The 11,289-nt window shown below is 45.9% G+C and overlaps 1 protein-coding gene and 1 long non-coding RNA gene across 5 annotated transcripts; both read left to right on the forward strand.

The window, feature by feature from the left end:
- The first annotated feature begins 2,053 nt into the window (after nt 1–2,053).
- On the forward strand, nt 2,054–2,952 carry LOC127334358 (uncharacterized). Its single transcript, XM_051360804.2, has one exon. The coding sequence runs from the start codon at nt 2,250–2,252 to the stop codon at nt 2,568–2,570; it is 321 nt and encodes a 106-aa protein (XP_051216764.1). The 5' UTR covers nt 2,054–2,249; the 3' UTR covers nt 2,571–2,952.
- Nucleotides 2,953–3,959: 1,007 nt separating this feature from the next.
- On the forward strand, nt 3,960–10,542 carry LOC139836115 (uncharacterized). 4 transcript variants are annotated; one of them, XR_011752264.1, is made up of 7 exons: nt 3,963–4,552; nt 4,807–4,962; nt 5,066–5,256; nt 5,636–6,396; nt 6,530–8,047; nt 8,168–8,971; nt 10,403–10,542. It is a non-coding gene; the product is annotated as an uncharacterized lncRNA (long non-coding RNA). The 4 variants fall into 4 exon arrangements; XR_011752266.1 differs by having other exon boundaries at nt 3,960–4,552; nt 4,807–4,995; nt 5,636–8,047; XR_011752265.1 differs by having other exon boundaries at nt 3,960–4,552; nt 5,051–5,256; nt 5,636–8,047.
- Nucleotides 10,543–11,289: the final 747 nt, after the last annotated feature.

Below are 11,289 nucleotides of genomic sequence, written 5' to 3' on the forward strand. Positions count from 1 at the left end.
CCCGCGGCGCGGCCTCTTCCTCTTCTCCGTCTCGGCGTCAAGCATGTCCTCGAGGGACGCGATGATCAGCAAATGCTCCCGGAGGTCGTCGCCGAAGGCCTGCTCGTCCTCCAGCAGCAGGGCAACCATCTCATCGTCGCTATCAATGTCTAAAAGCAAGATCAATGGTTAAAATTGTGCCGAGGCAGACGACGCAACGAACAGCGACCAATCGTGCATACCTGGCAAGTCGTCGAGCACCTTGTGTGCGCGGAGGTGGGCCGGATTTGATGCCGCGTTCTGGGACGCGATGGCCAAGCGGCGGCGGCGGAATGACCGGCGGGAGCGCCATCCGCGGCGACGGCGCCGACTCTCAGAAGAAATCATACGCTCAAACGGCCGGCAAATCTAGCGGCGGCGGAGGGGTGGGAGGCGCGGGAAGGAAGGAGCGGCGAGAAAAAAGGCGCGAATCAACAGTTTATGCAACACGTCGCCGACATGTGGGAGCCCGCGTCGTTTCGCGTCGCTGTTCGTTGTGTCCGGCGTGCCCGGAGCATCCCCTGTGGGACGGGGACGGCCTCGGGGCGCCAGACACCGTATCGGGGGGCGCCGGACAAAAATGGGATTTGGGGGACGCGGCTGGAACCGTTTTTTGGGCGCGCCCCAAATTGTTTTGGGGATACTTTGGGGGACGCCACTGGAGATGCTCTTATTAGGAAAAAAAACTCATTTGTTTCTTTTTTTTTACTTTGCAAGACATAATTAATTTTGTTTCGGCGATTGGATCTCAATTAAGGGGATCTAACGTTCTTCGACCTATGCATCCTAGTCTTGGCATCGATGCCCTGAGTGCAATCTCACCACTTTTGACAAAGTATCGCCCTCACATCCGATCTTATCATGTCATGTCTGCACAATCAACACCTCCCTCTTTTGACCCCCTTCATGAGTTCTTACCATTCTCGTCCAATCTCCGACATCAGAACTCACCCTCTTCTCTGAGGTTTCGCGTCTTGCGTGGCACATGCTGTAACACAGAGAAGGGGATGGGTGACCCATCGAGAGTTCGAGACACAAATCTTTTTGCACATCAAACTATTCGTTTTGATCACTAGCGTTTATCAAAATTAAATAAAATTCTAGACTTCACATTTCTCATTATATCCAAGCCACCTTTACATAGTTCTCTTGCATAGGAAAGTGAGATATTTTGTTTTTGTTTCACAATAACAATTATCACCTCTGTCTCCAAATATAAGAATATAAGACGTTTTGGTGGGCTATATAGCATACCAAAACATATTATAATTAGGGACAGAGGTAGTGCTAAAACTTTTCCGAAGTAACTCAATCGGAATATTGCAGCATGAATGTACCCCTTTGAACTTGCTACATAGTTTCGGATATAGAATTTCAGGCTTGATGGCCGAACATGGCACTAATGTGCAGCTAGTTGTTGAATCCTTGATAGAGAGAAGCGGTAGCATGCTCCTCTACAGTTGAGTCGGTGCAGAGGCCCCCACTCACTTCTACAGTAGATTTACCACTTCTATTTCAGCCACCAAACAAACTACTACTACTCCGTTAGTCTCTCTCCTCATATGGTTCACTTGAACCTTCACTAACATGTGCATAGGAACTCTCATCTCCATGATAGCAGCGCTCTCCACTCATCTGTTTGCAACAAAGCGTCTACGAAGAAACATTCCTTTCTGCCGTCTGTTGTAATGCATAGCAACTCCCGTCTCCATGGATCTCAAAAAAAAAAAAAAAAAACTCTCGTCTCCATGATAGCGGTCCTCTCTGCCGAACTGCTTGCAACAAAGGGTCGACCAAGCTGACAGTTTTCATAGCTAGAAAAGTATTTATTATGATCGATCTGAGTGGTCAAGTATATTGTCTGGAACAGATGATGTGATTGTTCAGAAATTTCCTCATAAGAACCCAGCCATTGCATTACCAGCAGGGTCATGGTGTGTGGGTTCTTCGTCTTGTAGGGCAGCCACGGAATAAAATGGATGGAAAGCCATCGAGAAGCGGTCAACTTTTCCATCCCCACTCCAATACCCACACTATAATTAATTGCTTACCCTGGAAAAAGCCATGCATACACCATGACCGCGCGCGTTGACGAGGCGGCCAGACACATCCCTCTATAAAATCCTCGTCCCCCTCGGCTCTCACCCGCTCACCGTGCCTGCTTCGTTCGCCAGTCGCCAATCTCTCTCGAAATTCTGAGGAGCATCTCTGTCTAGCACGCGCGCTCGGAGATGGTTGCGCCGATCGCGGTGGCGTCGGCGGGGCTGGGGATGCTGGCGGGGGTGGCGATGGCCAACAGGTCCATCAAGGAGGGAAGGCCTGCCGCGGCGGTGCGGTGGCCGCAGGCGCAGCCACGGTGCGCGACGTGCAGCGGGACGGGCAGGGTGGAGTGCCTTTGCTCGCGGTGGTCCGACGGGGACGGCCACGGGTGCCGGAGCTGCGCGGGCACGCAGAAGATGCCGTGCCGGAGCTGCGGCGGCTCCGGGACCGGCCGCCGGGCGCCCGTGCGGATCAGCACCTCCTCCACCAAGCCACGGTCGAGCAGGCGCTGATCGGCTCCGCTGGCCATCCGGCCCGTCGGTCAAGGCCGATTTTCGTGCCTCCTCCGGGCTCCGGCAAGCCATGGTCGAGCAGGCGCTGAGCAGCTCACCGGCCTGGCGATCCGGCCCGTCGGTCAAGCCCGACTTTGGTGCTGGACTAGAAGGAGCTGTGACATGTTTAGATCAGATTAGAAAACTGGCAGGTTGAATATAGCTAGTTAATTAGTACAGCAGTATCTGAAGGTATCTTGGTACTGGTTGAATCGATCGGCTGAAATATCTTGTGATTTGCTTTGGGGTGCCAAATTTGCTTTGATATCAGAGGTAGCTGAAAGCCTGAAAGAATCGAGAAACTTCAACCTAACTGTTGTGATGGTAAATATTTATTTACCAACATGTTGAATTCACTCGTTCTACTCAAATACTCTCTCCGGTCTCTTTTAATTCATTCAGATTTAGTACAACTTTATACTAAATTTGAGTCAATTATGAAGGACTGGAGAGAGTACTCCGGAAAAAAAAACACTCCCTCCAATTTATAATAAGTGTTCTGGTTTTAGTTCAAATATAAACCACGGCACTTAGATTGGAGGAGGTACCGTTAATGGCAAAAACCATATTTTGGTGGTGATACATCTGGCTTCTCGGGGCGCTTGAGCGGAAGGTCACCGCGAGGAACCATGGCGGGTGCCGCGGTAATGGACGAGGAGTGATTATGGCGACTCATGAGTACATCCAGAAGGTCACTATGTGAGATGATTAGACTAGAGGAGACGACTTGGTTTGAACCTAAGGTAGGACCAAGGGAAGGTCACTATGTGAAAATTCTACTACAAACGTTATTTACACATAATATCTTTTTTTTTGCAGATTACACATAATATCTCTTGATGGTGGGGCAGATGTTCTTCAACAATTAATCAATCAAGCTTGGTGTCTAGGGCTTCTCTCTCACCTAATTGCCCCGTAGCTATGTTGCCGGCTTTTCTATATGCCAATGGCTCTCTGATACGTGCTAGTTTTTCCACCTATGTTGCAACTCGTCTACGCGCAATTCTCCATCGTTTCGTCTTCTAGCTTACTCATCAATTTTTATAACCACATGTACCCTCTCAATATAGACTATGATGCCATGTCAGCCATGGCAGCTGCTCCGGGCATTTTCAACTATTGTTTCGTAAACCATACATAGGTTCAACGTTGACCCCTCAAACAACTTCAAGTCATTGCTTTTTAGTGCCATCTCCGATCGATGCGACAAATATGTAGATTGCACAGCTCTCTCCTCAACAAAGGAGGCATCTCTATCTCTACTACTTAAAAAGACTAAAATGGTTTCTTATTCTGCCATCCACAATACGTTTCGTGGTTCCATCCACCCGTCGCTTTCGTCCCGCAATCAGCGCCGCCCCATCAGCCATCACCTCAGCGCGCATAGCGCCTCCCCTCTCTTCCCTGTCCCGAAACACTCGTGCAGTCCCCTCTCCTCCCTCACATGTGCGCCACCGCTGCTCACATCGTCGCTTGGAGACCCCTCCTCTAGTGCCCGCCGACGACCCCATATGCGCCAACCTCTTCCCGTCGTTTTCCGTCCCTGGGAACGCATGCCTCCTCCGTGAAGCCACCGCCGCTGATGCCCCGTTCTCTCCAAGATCTGCCTCTCGCCGGCGGCCGTCAGCAGTAGCACCTTCAGGCTCTGTTCGGTTCGGGTGGGTTTGACGCGGTTTGGGAGGTGTTGACCGGCAATTAAACGTGATTCCCTGCCATTCCCTGCCAATCACTGCCGGGTGGGGTGTAACCGAACAAGGCCTCACGGAGTTCCTTGACTCGATGCCGTCCCCTGGGGCTTCTGATGATGCCGCCGCGGACGAGGCCGGGAAGCCCGACTTCGGTGAAGATGACGGCTTAGGCGGTGCGCCGGTGACACATGGACGATGCTCATGCCGGCTCTGTCCTCCTGCCCCTCGCCTTCCTCCTCGGCCTCCACCACACTGGTAAGTTTCAGGCTGGGTCTTTGCAGAGCGCCTGTGCGAGTCCCAGGTCGAGGAAGAAGTTCTAGATCACCACCAAAGTCTTTGCTAGTCGATCTTCATAGTAAACATTGAGTTTCACAACTTTTGGGTGTGCCGCTGCACACTCGGCAACACCATCTAGATCGAGCCTATGTGCGTTCCTTTTTTCTTTGTTGAGGAATGGAATCAACCCACATCAGTTGATCCTAGTGTGCGTTTTTTTTTTGTCCGCATAGGACTGGTCACAGGATGCAGGCTTTGCTGTGGAGTGTCTTTCAAGCCGAAACCAATGGCATATCTCTGACGCTCCTGGAGTGCGTACCTCATGGGGCTGCATAGCCATTCATGGAACCGAACCTCTGAGGCCTTGCAGCTGGATTCGTCAAATCGTGGTGTGTGTGCCAATGTTCGTACTGAGTATACAGGTTGCGGATTCATCATCCTATGTTACTAATTGATCCTGGTCGTGTTATTTGACAGAATTTTGTCGTGCAGCATCCAAACATTCATACGATAGTGTTAAGGCTTATGGTTTCTGCACCAAGATTTTGGCGGTGAGGGGTTTCTCGACAGCGAGGACTGCCAACGTTTCTGTCGAGGATGAAGATTTCAGCTCTCCCATGGCTGAGCACCTGCCATGCATTAAGTTCAAGACGCCAGACAAGATGGACAGTCACATTATGAATGTAAGCCAAGAGTTATTTCCAAAACCGTGGAACATCAAGTAATGTTGCAATGCTCTTTGAAGATACATGATTTATGACTAAAAAACAATATGTATCAATTAGCTAATATACTCTTTGAAGAAACATTATTTATTATGCTCTTTGAAGAAACATTATTTATGTTTAGTAATGTTGATAATCTTATTTTTAAGATATATATTGTTGTAGAGTAAAGAACATGGAAATATAATTTGCACACATATTTGTTTTGGCCAGTAATATTGTTATACTCAAATCTGATACTGTAGATTGTGCTTGAGCTTCAGCCTTTTTGTGCATTTGTTTCAGCCTTTACACAATTCATACACGGAGCTATATGGTTTTATCATGTTTCATGCAGGTTCGTGTGCTGGTTATTTTTACATAAGTATGCAAGTTCTTTTCAATGGAAATCATCGCCTATTTTGCTGGTGGTCCGGTCATTCTGTATTACTATGTTTGTCTTCACTGAGGATACACTTTTCCCAGATTGTTTCTTCCACAACCAGGCAAACTAGGACATCTCTCTTCTTAAAAGACATTCAATACAACTCTCTTCACACAATTTGATTTTTTTTTCGAGTGATCTCATTGGATATCAGAGTTGTACAGTTCCATGATCTTCAGAGTTTTCTGATGATCTCATTGGATATCAGGCTTCAAAATTGGCTCTTCTTTGGATGTCAAACAAATCTATCTAAAATTTATTTCTCAAGATAAATAAAATGCTCCAAGTATTTTTCAGTTCATATGATTAGTGTCGCAAGTTATTTTCAAGTTCCTTTTCTGTAATTGTACGCTGCAATTTGATGGCTCCTGTTTCCTGCAATTCAGTTACAGATGTACTGTTAGGAACCATTGTGGCTTATTTATATATATTTTTTTTTGGAGCAACCGGCAGGAGCACTGCCTTTTCATTAAGCAAGAGGGAACAACAAGGTCCAAACTGTACAAAGAGAGGGCATTTTTAGATTAAGGTGGTAAAATGCCCAGAACCCACCATGAAGGACGAGCTACCAAAAAAGAGAACTAATCCGGATCGGCCGGGATGGCCGGGCCGAAGCCATTTATAGCACGATCCCTTTGGAGGATATCCTCGTTTGCTATGCTTGCGACCTCAAGGTAGGTAAGACGTTGTCCAGTGAAAATGCGCCGGTTTCGTTCCTTCCAAGCGTTCCAGAGCACATATAGGAACCGGCCGCTGATGCGCTTCTTTTCTTTCTGTGGCTTTTCTTTTATCATGTCGTTCCACCAGTCAGATATGGATTGGAAGTCAAGGCGTCGGTCATCAGAGGAGTCGCCATCCCAAGATTTGACAAGGTTCCAGACAGCCGCCGTGAACGGGCAGTTTCTGCAAAGGTGGTCAGCTGTCTCAGGCTCGCTGAGGCACAATGGGCATCGAGGGTCGTGAGGCCATCCTCGGATGGCAAGCATATCGGCGGTAAGGAGCTTTCCATGAAGGGCTAGCCAGCCAAACAACTTGCATTTGGGCTCGGCGTGTGCCGACCAAATCTTCATGGCATCGAAGCGGGCATGGGAGCCAAGGAATTGTGCCTCGTAGGCGGAGCTAGCGGTGTAGGTTGAATCGGCATTAAGCATCCAGACGATGGTGTCCGGCAACTCGGGGGCAAGGTTGATGGAGTGAACGGCCTCCCAAACGTCGATATATTGCGCCAGCTGTTGAGGCGAGTTGAGGGACGCGACAGAACAGATCCAGTTGTTTTCACTTAGCTCTTTGGCTACCGTACGGTTCTTCCTCGTGGCAATTCTGTAGAGGTCGGGCGCCCATTGAGATAGAGGGCCCCGAGCATACCAGTTGTCGTGCCAGAATTTGGCCGTCTCCCCGTTTCCAATGGTAACTTTAGTGGCGGCTCTGAAGAGGGACATGTCGGTGTCGTCGCATGGAAGTTTTGAGCCAGACCAAGCGCGGTCCGGATCAGTCCACTGGAGCCAAGGCCAGCGTAATCGCAGGGCACGTCCAGATCTCTCAATGTCCGGAATGCCGAGGCCCCCCAGCTTCTTTGGCCTGCATATCGTTCTCCAATTCACAAGAGCTTTCCCCTGGGCGGCATGTTCGCCCTCTTCACCGGCCCAGACGAATGTCCTGGCAATCTTGTTGATCCTCTCACGAGCCCATTTTGGCAGAGGAATGGCAGTGGCGTGGTAAGTGCTAGTGGCCATGAGCACCGTCTTCGCAAGGATGACCCTTCCAGGTCTAGCAAGGTTCTTGCCGATCCAACCCGGGAGCTTTCCGGCGATCTTGTCGATTAGGGGCTGTAGGTCCACCTTCCGAAGACGGCGAAAATGCAGAGGGAGCCCCAAATATTTGCCAGGGAAGCAGGCAAGCTTCGCGGGAAAATCATTGAGAATTTCCTGAAGGTCCACGTCAGCACAGCGCACCGGGAAAATTTCCGTCTTGGTCATGTTGGTGACAAGTCCACTGGCCTTTCCGAAGCAGTCTAGAATGGAAGAGATGGCGCGTTTGTGAATCAAAAAATTGGAGAGGTTTCTCTCTTCTCCACCTGCAAGGTTCGATCCTTCCTACACTGCCCCGAGCTAGATGAGTTCTTATTGTAATTTCGTGTTCTTTGGACAGAGGCACAGACTAACCAGTTCTGCCACTCAAATAACCAATTTACTAATTCAGGTTGTGCTAGCTTTTGCGGTCTTAGTAGAGAGAATGAAAATGGCTTTGAAAGGATCTAGCCTCTGTTCTTATCAACAAGGCCTGCAGTATTAATTCGATGAATGGTTACACTATACACACAATAAGGTGATCATCCTTATTATTCAGATCAGATAACTTTATATTGTTTGCATCCCTCCTATTGGGATTCCTAGAGAGCTCCATATATAGAGATGTACATGTATTTATATTCTTTATTTTCTACAGTCCAACTATGAAAGAGCTGTATGCTGACTGAGATGACAACAACGACCTGTCATGCATCACCAACGCTTTGCCTTCATCATCCCTAAGCTATGGCAGGAGCACCAAGGTTAAAGGGGTCCTCCAAGTCGAGCAAGGCAACAGATTAAAGGAAATCCCCAAATAGAAAGGGAAGGCACATCATCCCACTCTACCTTGGTCCTCTTACTTCAGTTACTATGCATTTTAATCTGTTCTTCAGAATTCAGTCAGTAAATTGACATATTTGAGAGACATAGTTCTTGAGAATTGAATATAGCTTAGAGAATATGTGCATTTAGTAAAAGGACTACATGTTCCAGGGTCAAACTAATTTCTTTGCTCTGGATATATTTTTTGTTTTTGTGCAAACATTGTATCCCATCAGTCTGTTTTTTCTATATACCTCAGCTTGCATGTGCAATATGTCCCCTTTGAATCGTTTTTCTATGGTCTTTGTATTATTTCACCAAATGGTTTATGTATTTCTTCAATGAACGGTTACACTATTCACGCATTAAGGTGATGATGCTTGTTATTCAGATCATAATTTTATATTCTTTGTTCCCGCTCATTTTGAAGCCTAGAAGCTACATCTGTAGAGATGCATGTATTTAAATTCTTTAGTTTCTGCAGTCCAACTGTGAATGACATGTACATGTATTGCAAGGAGGTTATTAGTGGCAGTGATCGTGATAGTTCTCCTGTGGCTCATCCGTCCAGTGATGGAGAAAAAACTGGGCAACGAAGTAGCGCCTCTCCAGCAAGCATGCTAAAAAATATATGTTGGTAATATCTCTATGATCTTTAGCATTGTATCTTTTTTTGTTTGTAGAAGCATAGATTGATTGTATTGTAGCTTAAAATGTATGAAGCACAGAAAATATGTTGTTAGTCTATAGTAAACAAGAGCATTGAGATATTACCATGCTCATTTTTTGGTCCTGCAATTCGATTCTACCTTTTCTTGCTTTAGTCATTTGTATGGGAACACATCCTTTGATTCTTGTGAACAGAACGTTCCAGATCTGGGATAGAGATCCTCAGATTTGTGTTTTTGTGATTTTATATGGCCGATGTGTTGCCTATTCAAAATTGTATGCGACGGCTATTTAGTTTACGGCGTGCGCTTTCGTCTCGAAGTGTACATTTCTCACATTATACTTCCTACTGAATTTTTTGGTTTACCGTAATTTACTTTGCGCATAGTTGATGTGCGGGCATTTGTTAGGCTTAGCCTCAAGATCTGGAAACACCAAGATAAAGAAGTTAGTTTTGCATTAGCTAATATTCTCATTACAGTGTGCATTGTCGGGGAGATGGATATGTGTTCATTGATTTATATCATGTTTGTATTGTTATCTTGTAGGAGTACATTTAGAAAGTAATGTTGTGTAGGAGCCATAGTTAGTTTTTGTACGCTCCATCCACCTCACTAAAAAGGAACGAATCAATTATAGTTAATTTTGGCACTTCGAGGGTGAAAAATGCTATATTTTTTGGTAGACTAGAAGTGAAAGTGTGAAAGTACCGTTTCTCACGCAATATCATTTTAAGGCAGCTTCAATCAGTACAAATCTTAGATGAGATGATATGTTGTTCTCCTGTGAAGAAAGGCTCAGATTGACGTGACGCTTGGTTGAATGGATCCATGTTTGCTTGGAAAGCGTCGAATACTTGGAAGGAGTAGACACCCGGGGGGGGGGGGGGGGGGGGGGGGGGGAGAAGACAACCACGCCGCCGATTCAGATCATCCATTCATAGTTCCTTTTGCATGGAGGACTAGGGCGGGGAAGTTTGCAGCAACGGTGTGTTGTAACGACGAAGAAAGGTTTGCTAAACCTACTAATATGAACTACAATTTCCCTAAAGATAATGTTGCATGCAGGACTAGGGCGGGGAAGGTTGCAGCCGATGATGTTGACATTGCTAATATCTTCTATTCAATTTAACTGATGTTGTGAAACTGCCAATAATTGGTTAACTTTATTACACTAATGTATAGGGGAAGTACATAGTAAAATTTTGGGAACTTCTCTTTCAACATGGCCGTATTGCTTAGCTGCTAAAATAGCTACAATTTTGTTTATTTAATTTTTCCTTTTCCTAAGGATATAGTTAGAATGTATCCATGTTGTTTGATTAGTCTATGTGTTAACTGTCTTTACCAATATTTTCTACAGATCATATACTTGAGAAACATTGAATCTTTACATGCAGGAGCTAAGGTTCTTTGTGAAGGTTCCGGAGATTCAGTATTGGGCATTGATAATTCATTGTGTTCTCCCTCTACTCCATGATGATTTTAAAGAGAAATAATGTTTATTTATCGTGATAAAGTAAGATGTTAAATTTGACAAGATTTGAGTTTGTCTTTTGTAGTTCTGGGCAAGATGTTATTTGGAAGATGATATTTTAGCAAGCAGTAAGCACACTGCAGGGAACACTTTATGTGGTAACTGTAAGGTTTGAAGCCATTTGATGTGCTCAGTGCAAACTGTCAAAAGAATGAATTTGCAAGGGAATATATGTTTTAAAACATGCTCTGTTTTGGTGTGTGGGTGATGAAAAGATGACAAAAATTTGGCATGGCAAATTGATGGCTCAGTTCTTAGTAGACCTCTCGAAAGAATTGATAAAATCTTTTTTATTTTTGAAAAAACTATATATCATTTGTTAATATCTTGTGGTTGGGAATGAGCAGGCCTTGTAATAGTGAAATAGACGAACAGGCGGAGATTCAAAAAGGAGAACTGAGATGGTTAAGCGGGTCAATCGACTTTGAGGACAAAATCTTAGGTCGAACAGATGTTATTGTCGAGGAGTTAATTTATTGATGTTATTGTTGAGGAGTTAATTTATTTCTCTCCTGTCGTAACGCATGCGTTTGTTCTATCTTTACGTACTAATAAAGGGAATAAGGTAGCTTCCCTTTTTTTGGTATAACTTAAATTTGCTTCTATTTCATTTGTTGATGAGTCCTTGGGATGGGTGGTGTGCCGTAGAATTCGAGTAAGGGGAAGGGGAAGGCGCCAAAGAATTATAAAATGGGGCAGAGCCAGGGGTTGGCGAGCAATATTGGGGCGGGGTCCTCTGTTGGTGGCGCG

The sequence above is a fragment of the Lolium perenne genome, chromosome 2 (assembly GCF_019359855.2).
Source record: "Lolium perenne isolate Kyuss_39 chromosome 2, Kyuss_2.0, whole genome shotgun sequence".
NCBI classification, from domain to species: domain Eukaryota; kingdom Viridiplantae; phylum Streptophyta; class Magnoliopsida; order Poales; family Poaceae; genus Lolium; species Lolium perenne.